Source organism: Dunckerocampus dactyliophorus, chromosome 17, assembly GCF_027744805.1.
Source record: "Dunckerocampus dactyliophorus isolate RoL2022-P2 chromosome 17, RoL_Ddac_1.1, whole genome shotgun sequence".
Lineage (NCBI taxonomy): Eukaryota > Metazoa > Chordata > Actinopteri > Syngnathiformes > Syngnathidae > Dunckerocampus > Dunckerocampus dactyliophorus.
The window spans coordinates 15503455-15523336 of record NC_072835.1 but is presented as its reverse complement, the minus strand read 5'-3'; the positions used below and the strand labels follow the sequence as shown (position 1 = coordinate 15523336).

General features: G+C 40.8%; 1 protein-coding gene across 2 annotated transcripts; it reads right to left on the bottom strand.

Moving 5' to 3' along the window:
• Positions 1-922: 922 nt before the first annotated feature.
• traf2b (Tnf receptor-associated factor 2b) lies at positions 923-19866 on the bottom strand. 2 transcript variants are annotated; one of them, XM_054756707.1, is made up of 11 exons: positions 19451-19866; positions 15357-15571; positions 11038-11116; positions 10015-10113; positions 5899-6060; positions 5751-5825; positions 5582-5656; positions 5285-5491; positions 3165-3468; positions 2724-2872; positions 923-2666 (listed from the first exon to the last, which is right to left on the bottom strand). In XM_054756707.1, the coding sequence occupies exons 2-11, from the start codon at positions 15530-15532 to the stop codon at positions 2448-2450; spliced, it is 1545 nt and encodes a 514-aa protein (XP_054612682.1). In that variant the 5' UTR covers positions 15533-15571; positions 19451-19866; the 3' UTR covers positions 923-2447. The 2 variants fall into 2 exon arrangements, with proteins under 2 accessions (XP_054612682.1, XP_054612683.1); XM_054756708.1 differs by lacking the exon at positions 19451-19866 and adding an exon at positions 16071-19444.
• Positions 19867-19882: the final 16 nt, after the last annotated feature.

The following is a 19882-nucleotide window of genomic DNA, read 5'->3' as shown; positions in this document are numbered from 1 at the left end:
CATATCCAAAATACTACATGTATAGAACACACCTCACACATCTTTTGTGCTTTTATTTGTAATAAAACTTTCATTCAAATGACTTTTCACATCAGAATAATTTTTTTTTACTATGTAAATGTTTTTTCTGTTGTCTGATAGTATAAAGTATAGTATGGAATACTGCAGTCACGACATTTTATCCTGTTAATAGCTTAAAAAACACTGGATCTTTTAACGTAAAAAGGAAATGAGACATACACTTCCCTCCAACAGGCCGCTGAAGAAGGAAGTGAATGTCCGTTTCCTCATTGTCTTCATGTCTTATATATTGCAATATATGTGAAATTACAAGAATACACCAACTGGGATTTCATTCAAATTTAAATTAAAATGACTGAAAAAAAAAACATGATGCAAAAGTTAAATCAGACAAAGTAATTCAATAATACACATTTTAAATAATACTGGTTTGCCTTTGTCTGTTTTTAGAATGAATACATTTTTGAAAAGTAAAAATAAACAGTAATATTTAAAGATTCTTTAAAAAAAAGGGGGGGGGGGGGGTTAATTTTGAGTTGGGTGTCAACACCTGCACACAGTGCAGCTGGTGATGCATCTCAGTTCATTATTCAAATCTTCCAACTCCCACTTAGTTTTTTATGGTTGAAAAGTTTTTTGTTTTTTTTAAGGTCAGGACACAATGACTGGAATAAGTTGACATTTGCGTGTGATTCCCCATATTTAAATGTGACATCGATGTACTGAGGTGACGTTTTGAGGTTGGTTGCATCTCACATCTCGTGGGTTATGTTTTCCAACATTTCTGGTGTGGTTTTTATTTACTAAACAGATGAAGCTTGGCAACCGTGCACAACCAGTACATGATGTTCATGTACTGATTGTGTGAGTTGCTTAATAACACAGCAGACTGCCAACGGTGTTCACGCTTTTGCCTTTTATTGTTGTGACAACAATACAAATGTTCTACTTTATTTAAATAAAAACATTAGCAGGACAAAATGGCATATAATAAGCATGCTATATAAATAAAGACATTAGTAAGATAAATTGTCAATAATATTGTCAATGAAAAGCAAATTTACATAAAAATTGATATGATTTTTTAATTGGACTGCAACTGCAGTACAGTTGTCCCTCGCTACATCGCGGGATGGAACCAAATAACCGCGGTAAACGAGGACGACTGTATAACAATGTGTCACAAGCCATTTCATTACAAACGTGAAATGTGATAAAATGCAACACAAACATCTAAAACAAGTGGGGTCCAAACTTTTTCCAACGAGGCCCACATACGAAAAAAATAGAAGGATGTGTGGGGGCCACTTTGATACATTTGGTACATTAAAGAAACTAAAACCAATCCAATGAAGGTCAATATTTGCTAAGCTATTGCATCAAAAACACCCACATCTTAGCTTTGTCTTATATGTGACTAGCCAAATTAGTGTACTGGTAATACTTAAAAATATATCTCAGTAATAATAAACTGTATTTTTAGAATATGCCGAGGGCCAATAAGAAACAAAAAGACAGAGTACATGTGTGTGAATGAGAGGGACCCAAGTGGAAGAGTGAGGTTACAGGGAGAAGAGATCAAGAAGGTCGAGGATTTTAAGTACTTGGGGTCAACAGTCCAGAGCAATGGAGAGTGTGGAAAAGAGGTGAAGAAGCGTGTACAGGCAGGATGGTACGGGTGGAGAAAAGTGTAAGGTGTGATGTGTGATAGAAGAGTTTCAGCTAAAATGAAAGAAAAGGTGTACAAAACTGTGGTGAGACCAGCGATGTTGTTTGATCTAGAGGCAGTGTCAATGAGGAAAAGACAGGAGACAGAGCTGGAGGTAGCAGAGATGAAGATGCTGAGGTTCTCTCTGGGAGTGACCAGGAAGGATAGGATCAGGAATGAGTACATCAGAGGGACAGCACATGTTAGAGGTTTTGGAGATAAAGTTAGAGAGGCCAGACTGAGATAGTTTGGACATGTCCAGAGGAGAGATAGGGAATATATACGTAGAAGGATGCTGACTTTTGAACTGCCTGGCAGGAGGCCAAGAGGAAGACCAAAGAGGAGGTTTAAGGATGGAGTGAAAGAGGACATGAAGGTAGTTGGTGTGAGAGAAGAGGATGCAGAAGACAGGGTTAGATGGAGGCAATTGATTCGTTGTGGCGACCCCTGAAGGGAAAAGCCGAAAGGAAAAGAAGACAACTTATATACAGGTATTGATGTTATAAGATATAAGCACGGCTTTGCAGCAGTAACTAAGCATATCAACTGTTATATCAAAGAAGTGTTCTATAGTTATATACAATTGACATGTATGTATTATTATATTATAGATATGTAAATGATATAACAGTTAGCACCTCAACTAACGGTGTGTATATATAATAATAGATGATATAATCATTATTTACTGCTTGGTGTAACTTCCACAGTCAACACCTCACAAGCCAGACAGGTCCACGATGGCCTTGATGAAGATAGTGTCGTCCTGCAAGTATGGGCTCTTGGCGGCCAGCTTGCCCAGCGGGCAGAAGAGCGGGCAGCCGCTGGCGATGTTCATCTCGCTGCTGGGCCGCTGGAAAGATGTGGAGGTGACGTCGGGCCTGAAGGCGTCGATGATGTGCTCGCGGTTGTTCTGGTCCAGGAGCATCAGCGTCACCTAGAGGCAAACAGGAGGTGAGGTATCTGTGGCGGGGGTGGGTTGGGGTGGTCCTACCTTCTGGCTGAACGGCCACTTGAGCAGCGCGTCGCACCGCCCCCGCATGACCACAAAGAAGAGCGACAGGTGCGTCCCCCGCCCCGTGCCGTCGCCGTTCAGGTACAACCGTAGGCACATTTTGTAGCCGTACTTGCTGGAATAGAACGCTGCGAACGACAACACGTGTTCAAGTCTTAAATCATACGACACTCCTTGAAAGACAACATGGGTGGAGGAGGGCTGGAAAGTCCCCATGTTAACACGCAAGACAAATCACCACTACAAGTTCAACAAAGCAAAGCAAAAACACATCTTAGGCCCCTCTAGTTGGCACTACATAATAAACGTGCAGAGTCACACCTTTGTTGCTCTTTAAAGTCTTTCATGATGGAGTAACAAACGTGCCCCTATGCTGTGTAAAGAAAAAGGCCGTCAGAGGGTGTCATCTTGCCAGCTCACCTGGTGAGAACATTGCAGGAGCTCGACCCGCCACGGCGTCGAGCCTGCGGCGCGAGAAGTCCGAGATCTTCCACACAAAGACGCCGTCGTAGGTGCAGAACTGAAGCTCCCGCAACAGCTGTTCCGTTTCGGACAGCTGGAAGTCCCTGGTGGCCAGCGCCCTCTCCAGCTGGTGCACCTTGTTGCTCAGGTTCTCAATCTTCTCCTGGTCCAAGCGGTGCTGGTGCGAGAAGGCCTCCAGGGTCACTGAGCTGCGCTCCACCTCGCGGTTTAGCACGCAGGCAATGTTCTCCAAGGCACTCACCTGTGTAGGATTTGGTCGATTGTGTTAAACTGGTTGTTGATCTATAGCAACTTGAAAAGTGAGTGCACTATTTGGGTGCGCTGTTGAGTCAGTTTACAACAAGAAGTTGGCCTACAACCATGCAGACCTCCAGTATGGCATTAAAAGCTGCATCCTTCAGTTATTACTCTTCTGTGTGGAAATCAACCTGGCTATTTTCAGGCTTTGAAAGTAGTATCAGAGCTGTAAGAGGGACTGGAGGGCACCAGTGTTAAAGCATATCGCACAATGTTGGGGCGGGACCGTCAAGTTTAATGCTCATTTTTTCTGCCTTGTTGTGTTGAACGCAGTTGTCGCTGCCTGACAACTATTTTATATCGACATACGATATCATGTGCACAGTTATGGTTTAATGCTCCTGTGTCAAGGCACCAGCTACAGTGTGCTCGTTGTTAGGCGATATCATATCCTTTTGTCGTAGAAGTGACTGTTGTAACACTTTTTGCTGATTAGTTCCAGTTCCAAAAACACTCTCCGTCTCTCTTTAATTGCCATTGTTCGCTTGCGATAGAGGAAGCTGACAAGCTTATCGGTCAACGAGAGTTGTTGTTGTTCGCCGAGTTGATTCTCCGGAAAACATCGCCCCTAGTGTTTTGGCAGAGAATTGCATGTCACACACTCAACCCCGGCCATGAGCTATAGAAAGATCAAGATGGCATCGGAGGGGACAGCGTGGTGACTACGCAGGAGCATAATACAGGCTTTACTTGGATGGCAAATAAATGCCCAATCTTCTGTCACGTCTCTGATTTGCCAATTTTGCTAGAGCCCCTCGTCTAAGCTTACAGCATCAGCGTGCATGGAAACAGGAAGACGAAAAGAAAAAAAACTCCATAATTTTGTTATACTTAAGCAGGGTTGCCCACGGCTGTTTTTTCATTGGCCCACAGCACATTCTAGAAATATAATTTCACGAAAAAACAAAACAAAACAAAAAAAGGAAAAATCAGCAGTAGTAGGAGAATAAAGTGAAAATATTAAAGAGAAATTGTTGTAATTTAATGAGGAAAAAGTCGTAATTTTACGGGATTGTCCTTTTATGAAGAGGTGAGATAAAGTTGAAATATTAAAGAAAAATAGACATTTTCTAATCTTTGGAAAACTAGGTTGAGGAAAAAGTTTTGTTACAGGAATAAAGTCAAAATTGTGAGAAGAAAATTTACAAGAAGGAAGTTAAAATAACTGGAAAACAGCAGAAATGTAAAAAAATGACAACTCGAATTTTACAAGAATAACGTAAAAATATTAAGAGGAAAAAGTTGTATTCTAAAGACAAAAAACTTGCAATTTTACAAGAATAAACTCGTAATATGAGGAAAATAATGCCATTTTATTAGCATAGAGTTGAAATATTAAAGAAAAAATACATTATTTTTTAAAGTCTTTTTTTCAAATTGTTTAAATAAACAAAATAAAGTTGTCATTTTTAGAAAATTAGGTCGGGGAAAAATAAAGCCAATGAGAAGAAAAATTACAAAGATTTTTTAAGAAGAAAGTTTAAATATTTGGGGAAAAAAACCCCAGCAAAAATGGGGGGCAAAAAATCGTAAAAATCGTGATAACCCAAGTTCATACTACATGCATTTTCACCTATCTCACAAAGCTGAGTGCTGTTTTTTCTTGAAATATACATGTAACTTCTTAGCATAATTTACATAATATCAAAGTGACCCTCGCATCCTGTCATCTTTCCGTATGTGGCCCTCAGTGGAAAAAAATATTTGGAAGACACCCCCCCCCCCCCGGGCTAAGAGTATCAAATCCACTTGGGACTCACCTTCTTTTTCAAGTCCACTGACTGCGTGGGGGATGAGGCCCCCTCCTCAGGAGCCCTGTACAACCCCAGGCCCGAGTCTTCCTGCCAGTCACCATGGCCCAGGGCCTCAGTGTTGGGCCCGGTCACGGACAGAACCATAGGAAGCAGCAGGCGCAGGTGCTCCATGACGTTACTGTGCTCGTGGTCACTCAGTTTGCCATTGTCTATCTAGGAGTTGTTAATAATAATAATAATAATAATAATGACCTAATATGATAGTGGCCATGTTGTTTATGTTATACGTGACAAGGGACTCACCACAAACTTGCAGCCTGCTTGGCTAAAAGGACAGGCACTCTTGGACCTGGCACAGGACCGACTGTGATCACTAAACTGAAAAGATAAAGATCATGTGCGGAGGACTAAAGATTAGATCATCCTTTATCACTCCAACGACATCTGCATTTTTTATGGGCTCCGTCATCACCTTTTCTCTTGGAATCTTCTTCTTGCCACAGTCTTTGCACTGCAATGGGAACTTGAGGCACACTTCATCGTGGGCCTGCAGAGGAAGGCAACAGTGTTGATTTTGCAGTCGAGGCCCGAGCAAAGCGAGTGACAAGCGACGGTCTCACCTTGATGTCTTTAAAGTTGAAGGCCAGCTTGCAGTATTTGCAGTTGAGCACTCTGGCCTCGCACTCACGCTCGTTGTGTCGCTCCTTCTCCGAGCGGAGGATGAAAGCCTGGCAGGCCTCGCACTGAACCTGCTCGTAGTCGCAGCAGCCTTCGTGCTGGTTCTAGGATGCAAGGAGTAAACGTGTCACTATTTTGTTCTTTAAGTCGCCAGATAACACACAAAAAAATGGCAAATTTCAAAACAACAGTATTTGTAACTCCCTCTATGGGTGTGCTCAAAATGCTTTGGAAGACATGCTAGCGTACATGTAAGTTTTAGAATCATTAGACACATTTTGATTGATGGCAGCCATGTTTTTCAACCATTCATTCATTCGTTTTCAATGCCGCTTAATCCTCATTAGGGTCGCAGGGGTGTGCTGGAGCCTATCACAGCTGACTTTGGGCAAGAGGCGGGGCACACCCTGGACTGGTCGCCAGCCAGTCAGCAATCGCAATCTAATTTTGCTTAAATGTTGTAGACATGTGCGTGTCAGCCTGCTATAAACAAATGTGTGTAACAAATTTTAAGTGGTGTCAGAAATTTCAAGTCCATCTGACTCATTAATAACAGTTAATAACAGCGCCACCATGTGGTGTTTGTCGAAAAGCAGAGGCAACACAGTGGGCGTGCAAGTTTTGACTAATTTCCACCCTTTTGTGTGCAGCGGTTGAGTTAGCTTACACAAAAAAATATTTTAAAAAAATACAAAACAGTCATAACAAAAGTACACAATGACTTTGGTGCATTCCGACTCCAGTAATCTGTGGAGTAAAAAAAACCCAGCAAAAATCCGAGACATTCCAACTGATGAGTGACATTTAGGGCAGGAACGTGTTGCATCACCGTGTCTTTCCTGTTCAGTCTTACGGGAATTAAGAAATGATGGTGATCACTGCAGTTGTGAAAGTGTTCTTCGAGCATTACACAATAGAACTTCAAAATTTGATCACACCCACTGTGAATCACAACTGGAGCAATGCTGAGGTTATCTTGATTTAAAACAATAAGGAGTCAGTCTAGGCAAATTAAACTGTAGCAGTCATGGCCAAAATGATTGGCATGCCAATGTTTTCACGTTGTTGACACTTCTGTGCGTTTTTTGGGGCACATGCGGGTTTGTAAACACAGTCGAATTGGACAAGGCTCACTTGAAAATACATGGAAATGTTTGATACATAGGCACTAAGTCAACACTGTTAGTCCAGCAGGATAAGGATAAGGATAAACCCTATGTATGTTTTGCTTTGTTTTTAGCTTTTGGGATACACTTCCCACCCCCAAATGCAGCAACTAAGGCAGTGAAGGCGGGCTAGCTGGAAAGAAAAAATGTGAGGACAGCCATAGAACTCAATAACCATCGGCGAAAGGAAAAAGCCAGTGCAGTGACGTGGCTGCTCAGTACAATATGGCATGCAACGAGTCAACAAAATATGAATGCTGCGGCATACGGGGTAAAAACTTTGGATAGTTGCACTGTGTGACCATTAAAATGTGCAGTAACTGACTTCATATGTTAAATATTACTTGTATGGTAGATAAGTTTTATGATGGAGACAGTTTGATTTGGCAGCATTCCAAAATGGATAGTATTTGACCTTGAAAGACGCCACTGTGTTTATCTTGTCCAACTCCCAAGAAGATCATTATGAGGCCTCGTAACAGTGCAAAACATTCTCACGGTCAGATAATCTAGACAGCAGGCAAACTGGTCCAAAAGCTGCACTGCAAGGTTTAATCGGGGAAGCATCTATAAAGCCTGTCTTTATCATAACAAATTAATTAGTCAGACACTTTTTGCAAAATGGAGCACACACACCCAAGTCAGCTCTTTCTTTCAACAAATGTGTTTCGATTAACTAGCAAGTGAGACATGCATGACAAAGAGCTGCAATGTGAACAAACTTGTTTTTACTGTACATGCTTTCATTACACAAAAAAGGCAAAACATGCGGGTGAAAGGGAGTGATAAAATACGTGCATTCTAATGGGCACGCTAGCTTACGTGCAATGAAAAACACATATCTCCAAATGTTGAGTTATGAAAACAGTTTAGCTTTTAGGCTCCCCCTATAGTCGTGAAGTGTCATTTATAGGGGTGTCACAAGATCTTGCGAGCTTAAAACATGACAAGATTTCTCATTCAGAAAAAAGCTGCCTCACGTTAATAAATAACATTAACCACACGATAAATGAAAATGAACTCGATAAATTTGCCGTCCTCCATATATTGCCATGTGCATGCGTGTCTGTTTTTCTCCTCTCTTGCCTCCAGTTAGGAAGAGTGTTCACGCTTCATAGAGCAAAGGCGTTCCATAGAACAATGGTGAACAGGGTGAGACCTCTTGTCGGTCATACAGCCGCTTTGTCTCTTTGGGGGGAGGCAGAGACACTAGCATACAGTACACACACAGCAAAAGATTGGAGCTTTGTGAGGAGCAATGCAAGGTAACGTAGTAGAAGTTAGCAGGGACAAAGACGCTTGCAAAACCAACTGCCACAGCCCCGGTGTGGGAAAATTAATAATAAGCAAGGTGAGCCCATCAAAACGAACAAACCAGTATGCTGAATTTATTCACAATTTAATCAAAAGTGGTAGCAACATAAAAAGGCAACAAGATGAACCTGGATCATTTCCCTGGAATGGTGCAAAAAATTAAGTTTGCTCAAAATTCTGACCACATAATATCACAGCTATAAATAATTTAGTGCAAAACAATGAAAATTGTGAATATTTTTTAAATGAAATCTTTCAGTCTTTTGCCAATGTCCCATTCAACAACAACAAAAAAATCTGAAACCTGAGGAAAATCCGACAAAATCCATCTGAGAGGGCGGGGCTAAAAATGGTAGGCGAGGTTGATCCAATCGAAAGCATTACTCATAAATTACTACCTCTGCCAACACTGAAGCCACCATTCAACCATCCCAGGTAAGCTCACTGTTTCTCACACTTTTTCTGAAATGCCACATGCGCAAAATGGATGTGAATCCTTTTCCCCTCTTTTTAAAACACACATTGAAAAAAATATTTCTTGCTCTACGCTAGCAAAAGAGTGTTTATTGGACAACATGATGGCCCATAAACACATAAGAGAGTGACATGCAGTACAATCGACACTTTGCAAAGCCACATTTGCAAAGTGTGCAAACAAGGCAAGGCAACGGTTCCTGTTATCAATGTGAAGTAACACATGCGATAACAGGAACTTGTCAACCCGCAAACCACGCGCCTTTTCCTCACAACTTCAACCCACAATGTACAAACACAAGTATTTAAACATAACGACTACACACAAGTAAAATGCTGCCCTGGTTAGCTCCTAAGCATCTGATTTTACCATTAAAAAGTGTAATCGAGCTTCCATCAACAGGAAACTTAATCTCCCGTTACTTCCCCCCAATCCTGGTACTTTCCCAGTGTGTTGTTGTGCCGCTTAATGTGGGACTTTCCACACAGCATACTTTAGTTTCACTTCCTGCTCACTGCTGCCACATGAGAGAGGCTGCATTGTATTGCTTTGACTAAGTTTTGTTATGTTGAGAATGGCAACAAACGGCATTCCTTACATCAGGGGTGGCTCTTAACATGATAAAATGTATTTATTTTCATTAAATTTTCAAGTAAAACATTACAGAAATCACAGTGTTGAAAATAACGTTCAAAATATAAAACATTCTCATGCATTTTAATCCATCCATCCATTTTGTAACGAATGCGGGTGGCCAGAGCCAGTGCCAGCTGTCCTTCTATTTTCCAGGTCAGACACCAAAACCTGATTATTACTGGATAATGCGGTAGCCTACCCGTGTCATTGAGAGGGTAAGAAGTAAACTTCACAGGCAACAGGCAACTGGCTAATTCTGCAGCGCAAACCCTTTTGAGGAAAAGATGAGTACCATGCAAAAAAAGTCTTAAAAAATGTTTTATTTATTATTGGATAGCTTCACTATAACAACGCTATTAAAAAGTGCTCAAAAATATTACATGGCACTCACAGAAATACTTTTACATTTTTAAATATGTGGCTTTCATGGCTCTCTTAGCCAAAAACGGTCCCAACCCCTGTCTTACCTCATACTCTTTGATTGATCCAGTCCAGCTGCAGCCCGCGTTCAAACACTTTGCAGGAAGACTTGCTATTTCTCGACCAGCCGCATTGTCTGGAAAAGCCTGGCACAAGGACAAAAGACGAAGACAAAATGTCCCCGAAATTACAATGCAGTGCAAAATGCTTTGGAAGATATGCTATCATTCATATACAATACGGATTTTTTAAAATCATTATAATCATGAGACAAATAGTCAAACTAAAACTTGCTAAGATCTTTTGCTTGATGGCGGCCATGTTTTTCAACCAATCTTGCTCAGATTTTACAGACATGTGCTTGTCAGTGTCCTAAAGGTGTGCACCAAAGTCAACACCCTAACGCAGGGGTGTCCAGACTTTATCCACTGAGGGCTGCATACTGAAAAATCAAAGGATGGATGGGCCATTTTGATATTTACACTTTGTAAACCACCCCATGTAGATACTGTATGCTAAGATATACTGTGTATTTCAATAAAAAAAAAACAGCCTGCATCTCAGCTTTGTAGTATAGGTGAACAACGTACTCTGAACTTTATTTTTTTCTTTAATGTTTCAACTTTAATCTTAGATTTTTTTAATTTATTCTTTTAAATATATGTTTTTTCCTCACAATATTACAACAACCTTGTAAAAATGCTTCTGTTATTCCCATTTTTACTGGCTTTTGTCTTTCATTTTCTTGTTTTATTGCATTTTAAGAACGTGTCGGGCCAATAAAAAAAAAAAAAAAACACGCGCCCTGGGCTGCACTTTGGACACCAATGCCCTAAAGTTAAAGTAGGTCGTCTTGCAGAGCCGATTGAGCTGCTTTTCAAGTTTTGGGGTTTAACAAAAGCACCGCCATTAGAACCACACAGTAGACATGTTAAGGCAAATTTTCACGCTTAAAAGCTGAACTCCAATGTCCTCCGAATTACATTGCTGTGTTGCTTTTCAATGACGATGAAAGATCTCTCTCGCAAACGAACAATGCTGCCCGATAGGCCTTTCAGTGTCAAGCTTACCTCGCTAATATTGAGGATAGAAGTCGGCTCTTCGTATATTTTCTCCTGGCGGCAGGCCTCGCACGGCTTTGGACCGGAACTGACGAACAGGAGTAAACAAGATTGAGATTTTATGGTTAAAAACAGCAAAAGCTACTAGTTAAAATGCGCTTTAGAGTGACATTTTCCAGCAGAACAGTTTTTGCAGCAGGGTGGAGGTGCAAAGAGAAGCAACTTCACAACAAAAAAGCCTAAAAAAACAAATTCTGAAATTGTGTGTGAATGCCAAGAGTGGCCAAAGAAAGAAGTGTGAAGTACATATAATCATCTGTAGTGTCTGGTTGTTTAACAGATGTTTTTCATTTTCTGTAAGTGTAGATCTCACATGTCGGCCTACCCGTGTTATGTAGTCTGAGGTCCATCGTTCTGACACAACACTAAATTACGGGCCATAAAACACCACGCACACATGTGCAGGTTAACCCATGCGTAATGAGCGCTGAGGGACTTTTGAGGAAGTATGGGGAGACAAGACAATACCTGACATATGGGAGTTGTGCAAGCAACAGGGCCCCAAGACTCATAGACCACCTGTGTCCTGAGACATACGAGCTAGTGGCTATACAAATGTGGGACGGGACCAACTTTTGGACAACATGAGGGCTCATGAGGGATATATAACTGGGTATTGAGCTGCAACAGGGCAGAAGCGCTACCGATTTGACTTGGCTTTCTCACAGGGTGGCAGACGTGTTCTGGTAATACGTGGTAAACGTGGTGGTAAACGTGCTGGCTGGTAATACAGTTGTCTTTCTTTAATGAGCTTGTATCAGTGCAGACTTCATCACCATCTTCTCACCCAAGAAGGAGACGGGCCTTATACAATTTACATCACAGCATATCAGAGCAATCTCTACATACCCTGCAAATAATTTGTCGCTGTCCAAAAAAGCCCACAAGTATCTCATTACGTTTTTTTGGGGGGGGAGGGGGGGTTGCAATAATTCATATAATTTATTGGCTGTTAACGAGGTAGGGGATGACAACAGCACAATCAGAGTTAACGTTTCAGTAGATGTGATGCCACGGCATCATTAAAACATCTCCATGCGGCATTTAACACCTTTAATCAATTAATCGCCTAGTCTGCAGTAGTTGTTGGGTGCGTAGTCTGCAAAGTAACACCTATCATAATTTGGGCCGGATTAAAAAAAAACAAACACTGCCATTAACAGCTGTGGCTGTAGGCAACTTCCTAATGTAGTTTCTGTGACAACTCCCCAAGATGGCAGTCGCTGCATTTAAAGAATCACGAGTGGCATCCAGAAGTTTTATCTGCCTCGACATGCACTTAAAAAAAGAAAGTCGTACAGTGACAATTAGAGTGAATGCTCGATTCTCCATGGTGTATTATTGCGCCAGGTAGTAGCATTGCATTAAATACATATACAGTATACATTGGAACGTCTAAAGATGATAAAAATGCCCTGAAGTTGTACAATTCGACCGCAGCTCTTTGTGAAAAGTAAGTCTCTAATGTTGAAATGTCGTCATGTGTCATTAGCGCACGTTTTGTTTTTCTTTGGCTTTTTCGCCATACTTATTCCAGAAGGAGCCTCAACAAGGAGTGTGCTGTACGACTCCAGCGTCACCATATGCTATGTCACTTGCTGTGAAAGTAGTATTTTGTTTTTATATTTTACAGTGGCTTCATTATTTTTACACTTAAAAAGTTACTTTTCTCAATTCAGGTACTTGCATACTCACACTTTACATTTTGAGCACTTATGCAGTCAAAATGCTGAGTGTTTTATATACAGTTTAGTAGTAATCAAGTACTTTTCGATTAATTGAGGGAAAAAAACATTTTTCCTTGGTTAAATGGCAATTATAAATACACAAGAGAAAATAAAACATTTCACTAAATAACGAACGGTCAGTTGGTTTAATTTTTTAAGATAATCAACCATTTTATTTCTTAAACTCACATTGTGCATAGGAACAGACTAATTTCTTGTGTCTGATGGACTACATGATGGTGCTTTGTAGATGAATTCATCCATCCCAGACTGTAACAATTTACTGCAAAAAGGACATAATAACTTTACTAAGACTAAATTACATATTACATTATGTTGATGGCTTTGCATTTATAAATTGTAAACGTAAACAGGCTGACTAGAAATAAGACAAATATTCTTTATAAAATATTGAGTTTTTGCAGTGTTCAAAGTAAAATGAAGACACCTTCTGCAGTGGAACACATTGCTGTCAACTAAGTGATGAGACACTTCTTTGTTCCATGACACAAAATGTTTATTTTCCATCACAGCGCTGTTTTTGCAGATGAACTAAACCCTGTATGAAGTCACGTGACCATCTTAATAAACTGCCACACGTTCGACCAGGGCGGTTCTGGCTTGAATGACAGACACCTTGGGCGGACCAAAGATGGGCGGTCTTTACAAAGAATTTGTTTTAAATGTAAAAATATATGTTTTAAGTTACACATTGCCACAAAAGCCTACAAAATTTAATAATAAATAAAAACACGAATAGAATGGACAATTATTTTTGGCAGTGCAGGAATCCTTCAAGCACAACCCCTCCCAGCCCCTCTTCTCCCCACCTCAATACACTTCAACTTTTTCCAACGACAGAAAGATTCTTATTTCGCAAGCTCAAGCTCCCCTCAAACTGCATTTGACTTAAATCCACATTTACACAAATCTCTCAGTCAAGAAAACAAATGAACAGCAGTTAGTGTATAGCCACAAAGTAACGTTAGCTTATTTGATCCGTTTTGATTCCAGAATGTGGTGTGCATAGTGATGCTATAGCTCCATACCTTTATCTTTGGCCCGTTCATCCTCTCCTGCTTTGCTCTTCTTTCCAAATTGTGCACATGACAGCTTTGAGTTTGTCTTTTCCATGTTTTGTTAATACAAATAAACGGCACCTTTATCATCTCCCACCGTCCCAACTAGCAGTGAAGGCTAAACCAACTCACATCGACTCACAATTCCCTCCTTTTTATTTCACATTTTTGTTGTGAAATAACATGTTTGAGACTCTTGGTCTGCGGTATAATTCGTATAATATAATGTTTCATTTTTGAGCAATTACTGTTGTAATTTTTTTACTTTGTAATTAACCTGAGCCTGAGGCCCAGCGGCACCCACCACCTTGCTACTCCTTTAGTTTCATCCACATGGCGTGGTGGACGTTTGATCATGTTTGGGGTCGCCAGTATCACGCCTGTAGAGGGCGCCCATCTGCCACACATATGCACAGACTTGATGAGGATATGATGAGCATTAGTAAATAGGATTTTTTTGCTTTCCACCCCTCCGGCGCCCCCTGGAGAATGTCTCCGTGGGCAATTGCCCATGTGGCCCATATCTAGAATCGCCACTGTGTTCGACAGTAGTCCTAATTAAGAGAAAGCTAGCCCTCCACACGGCTAACGTTATGTTAGTAAGGTACACCAAACTTAAGCTCACCAATTTGTGCTATGTTAACGTTACCTTGCATCGGATCTTCCGCTCCATTCGGGAGGAAATGATACAACATATAAGATGTGTGTTGTGGTATGTAAGTGCCGCGTTACAACGGATACATGTCACGGTGCTGTTTAGCCACATTTTCTGTCTTGTTTTTTTACATTTTGTTTCTCTTCTCTTTTGTTGCCTTGTCGCTTTCTATAGGCTCTTCAATCTACCCGCGTCTTCAAATATCTGCTTCCTTCTTCGTCCTCTGCGTGGGTGACATAAGTGCGTTGGTGACATAAGCGATTCCTTGAGGCACGATTATTTTTGTAATCGAGGTACTATTTGAGGAATCGTTGCACCCCTGTTTTTTATATATTAAAAGTGCTTATATGACATAAATGCGTTGATGAGGGTGACAGTTTGACACTGGAACTGATCAATTTTATTCCCATGATTTCCTATTGGAAAGCTTGTTTCACAAGACGGTCGACCAGAGGGCATTATTCTGGTGCTTTCATCACATACCAATCAATACACATACCAGTTCTCTGATGCTTTCAAGACCAACAAGGGACAGACGTATTTAGACTGAAAAAAGTCAGAAAAAGGAAATAAACACCTTTACCATGAGTCAGCACAAGAGCCACATCCTTGTGACTCTGACCTCAGACAAGAGTCCAGTCATGCGACAGATGAGTCTGCATAACTCACAAGAGAGTTGAGTGCAACAAAAAACCCCACAGATAAGAATACAGGGGAGGCAGAAGCATGTCCGATTAGAAGGCTACAGTGAAGCATTCAGGCGCAAAGGGGTTTGCATGTCACACGTCAGAGGACGTCCAAATCTACCTGGTGAGCTTCTTGAAGCAGTGCACACAGAAGCGGTGGCCGCACTGAGCCTGAACTGGCTTCCTCAGGACCTGGAGACACCGCTGACATTTGTATTTATTCTCCATGGGCACTGACAGCACACTGAGGGGGATCCCTGGTAAAGAGTTGGGGCAGTCCAACCACGCTCGAGCCATTCTTTTCCATTAAAGTGGTGCTTTATCTTCTGAAGGTGTCTGTCAGAAAAAGAAAACCTTTATAAAGGGTGGGCAGATCACCAATTCTCCATAAGAACTGGAACACTGATACATTTAAATCAGATGTCCAACAATAGTGTATTGGAAGTGTGTTTTTAGCCTTGATGCCGGAGTTCAGGCAATTTAAAAGTGCTTTTAGTAAGCACTACTGGGAACACGCCGTCTTGTGTGTCTGTAGCTTTCAGAGGTGGAAGAAAGTGTTTTGCAAATGTCAAGTAAGTCTCAAGTCTTAGACGTGCAAGTATTCCTGGATCTAAAAAAAGCTCTTAGATACTGTCAATGACAGTTTTTCACTTCAAAAACGAAATCAATTCAATAGGTCACCTGCTGTTTTGAAGTGGTTCAAATCATACCTGTGGGGGGTAACAATGCACCAGGGTCGATGGGGTCAAGTGACATTTGAATGCATATAGCATGGGAGTAACGCAAGGGTCAGTTCTTGGTCCTTTGTTGTTCACATTGTACATTAACCACCTACCAAGCTGCTGTCCAGATGACGCTGATGACACGGTCATCCATGTGTCCTCTAAAACACCCAGACTGGCATTGAGCATGTGACGCAGGCTTTATTGAACATCTCTGAATGGCTCCAGTTATCCAATCTAATGCTTAATGTTAAAAAAAACTGTATCCATGTGCTTTTCCATATGTAACAGGCCCATACTTGGTGTATGTGAGGTAAGAATTAACAATGAAATTATTGCAGAAGTGAATAAAGTTAAGTACTCAAAACGGTTGTTTTTGCACACGCATGTGCAGTATCGGTAGGTGGCACAAAATATCATTACACCAGAATAACAGGCTTTTATTGCAAGTTTGAATTATCTCACAGGCACAAAAATATATAATAAACCGTTTTTGGGTTTTTTTAAATAGGGCTGTGGCGGTAACAAATTTATTTAATTATTTACGTGACATTTTTTTGGCGTAATTAACGCATACACATCATGGCAAGCCACGGCTCTCTGTTTTGATGACAGACGGAAGCACAGTGTAGTGCCCACAGAGTCTGATGCTCTTTTATAACTTTATTCTGACTTGAACACATCGACGGCAGTGCAATTCCAACACCGTATATATATCTCCAACGCACAAACGCATCTCGAGTCCCGTCCCTTCTAGACACTTCCTCATTGTCACTAGCCAACTGTGAGATGCATTCACTGACACTCCGATCATCAGAACAATGTTTTTATGTGTATATTTGTGGTCTAAATAAACATATTCTTATCACTCACTCTGTAACTCTTAATGTGGAGGTACAATTTGCTGCATTTAAGTATGCTCGGAAATCCCAGGAAATACACTCAAAATGAGAATTCAACTTAAATGACGTGGTGTCTTTGAATGCCACCCTTCATTGCTCATAAAACACGGTTAAAGTGGGATTCAAATGTTCTGCTACTATTAAAGAAACTGGTGTTAGGCAAACACTACTGCTCACCTAGCTACATGCGCGTCAGAGGCGGTATCGTGTCCACGAGGAAGGACATTTTTTCCTTCATGATGTCATGAAAAGCCGCAACTACAAAAGCGATTGTCTGAGCTCATCCTCTCTCTAAGGCAACGCAACATCATTCCATTACATTACAGTGTATCATGACCCCTGGGTATCAGGACAATATGTGCCTGGGCTGTGACATCATAGCAGTTTGATTGGATATTTAGTTTGTTACATTATTAACCCTCTGTCTATGAGCTTGTCTTTCGTCAACTTGCGGAAACATCAAGGTTTTCTGTATATTTATTTGAACGAGATGGGAAAAATCTTTCTCAGAGTGTTCTGGACTTCCATTTCAACGCCATAGCGAAGGTCTGTGTGCATGTTGCTCAACTCCCCATAGCTGATGTCATGCTGTGCTTCTTCATACAGCAAACTACCTGTGGTTGGGAATGAGTCAAGAGCGCCCCTGCTGGCTGCAGCCAATTAGTGCAGTACGTTGTGCGCGATTGACAGACTTCATAACCTTCAGCTTCTCCCATTATTATGCCCAACCCTCGTCTGTGTTGCTATTTGTAGCATGTCACATTTTGTTTGTTTTGTTAAGGAATAATAGAGTCAGCAGACACACAATATTGACTTTTGGTGCACCAGCTGCCACTGGTGTTTAAATAAATATGACTCATTCAGCATTCATATGATGTGAATTGTGCTGATTCAAGTGAAAGGTCACATAATTTCCAAAGCCCTTGCTTGTCTGGTGTCGTGTTAAAGCTCAGTTATCACTGTGTGAAAAACAATGCTTATCATGTACCAAGGTTACCTGGTGTATTTTCAAAATGACAGTGATAGATAGTAATAAATGTGAAGGGTCAGGAGAAAATGGCCCAATCATCACTTTTATGTGTGCCATTGTCGTGGAAAGCAACACACTGTCGATGATCGCCGGTGATGCCGCTTGCGTGCCGCCATCTAGTGTTAAGCGTGTATTACGCGGTAAATTCCACTGTATTTACACTTGCCAATGACCTACCCACATCAAAGTCATTGCAACCTCTGTCATGAGGAAATAAAAATGCGGAATTTATTTTTGGGGTGGGTTTGTGGAAGGCTGACAAGTGGCAAAATAAATAGTGCTATGCACTTGCTACACAATGAGGTCATGCAAAAAAAACCCTCATGTAAATAATATAGTAAAAACAGGCAGTACGCAACTGAAAAAAATGAAGGAAGTCTGGATCAAATATGTTGGTGGGGACGCTAAGCAATAATTGAAAAGCAAAAGGCTTCACACATAATTCAATTTCAAGAAGAGACCACAGTGGGAATGTACTGCATTGACTTGCGTAATATGTGCATTTGGGAAAACAAACAGGTGCTAAATGGGCTTTTAGTTCTTCTTTCACAAGGTCCCTTTCATAAATCATACACAGGGAAGATGGATTAGGAGGAAATAAAACAATAAAAAAGGTACAATGATCAGCAGCAGCTGTCAGATAGTACAGATCCTTATTTTCAAGCACCCAATAAAAGTATATTGTCATCTAAAAATGTAGGTTACCATAATGATTCATTCTTTTTTGGGGGGCAAGCCTCTCAACAGTTACACCTACATTCAACAATATTACTTTCCCAAATACCTTGCATCTTTAATTGAAAACTGACTAACAGCACTACAATGAAAGCACCTGTAGAGCATAATGACACAAATACAAAATAAAACCATCATTATTGTGATTGCATTAATGTAGAATTGTACTCTGCACTATAAGAAAGGGTTCTATTTTTTGGGTTCATTAGAAAGCCTCTAGTGCAGTTTCTCACCCCTGCAAACCACAATAATGCACATTAAATGTCATCTTAATGATAGAAACTGTAGTTTTGATGGCAGACTTTCTATTGGAAAAAGCGATAGCAACTAAAACCCCCCAGTGCTTGTACATGCCCAGGCTGTAGTTAAATAGTATCATTCATATAGTCATGATTAGCCATGTGTTTGTATAGTGACAAACAATCCTGCTGCTGCCAGAACAAAAAGTTCAGCCAAAAAGTGAACACCTCCTACAGCCAGGGGGAAAAAAAGAATAACAACAAAATCCAGCCGTCTAATCAAGCAAACTGTGCTTCTTCCTTGTCTTGTACAACAGCCAGCACCCTCCCCTGAGAACCGTTGGTAGCGACAGTTTCTAACAAACAAACAACATAAGAGTCTAATTCCACTAGAATGTGGCGCAACTTTGGAGAAAATTAGCTAGTCAAAGAAAAACAATGCTAACTGGTTATGCTGTTTGTTGGCAGATATTTCGTGCACAACCTGCCCCAAGTCAGAAAAGTAACTTAAAAAAACACAACCATCCCCTCTCCCTTTCGTCTCCTCTGTGCGTCTGTCCAAGTGAAACATAAAAAACACTACTTACCGGGCTGTCAGAGTGTCTCTCTTTAAATCCAACCCCGATTATTTGAGTTAGCTCACTGCTTTAAGGGCCCACCCATACCCAACGTCATAGCAACGTCTTTATTTTTGCTTTTCCTTTTCCAGTCTAAACTAAATATGTTTTACTGTTTTATTCTCTAATGGTCTCCCTGAATGTCTACACGTCGTCGTTGAGTGAACGTAACTTTGTGACGTTTTACACTAACTTTCGTCGAAGAGGTTAGTACACTTGGCTGTTTTATTAGTGTTTTTTTTTATTTAACACGGAGTGCGGTTAAAAGTTGCTAGGATGCGAAACTATTTATCACAAAGCTAACATAAACGTTATTGCTTGAGTCTCAGCGGCAGGTAAACGAAAGTGCGTATGCAAAAGCAAATATAGGACAATATAACTTTAAAGAAAACAATTCTGTTA

Coding starts and splice junctions, on each gene's coding strand:
- traf2b (XM_054756707.1), bottom strand. CDS start 15,532: ATGGCTCGAGCGTGGTTGGACTGCCCCAACTCTTTACCAGGGATCCCC. Junction 2,873..3,164: donor TCCTGCAATGTTCTCACCAG/GTGAGCTGGCAA, acceptor TGTCGTTCGCAG/CGTTCTATTCCAGCAAGTAC. Junction 2,667..2,723: donor AGTGGCCGTTCAGCCAGAAG/GTAGGACCACCC, acceptor GTTTGCCTCTAG/GTGACGCTGATGCTCCTGGA.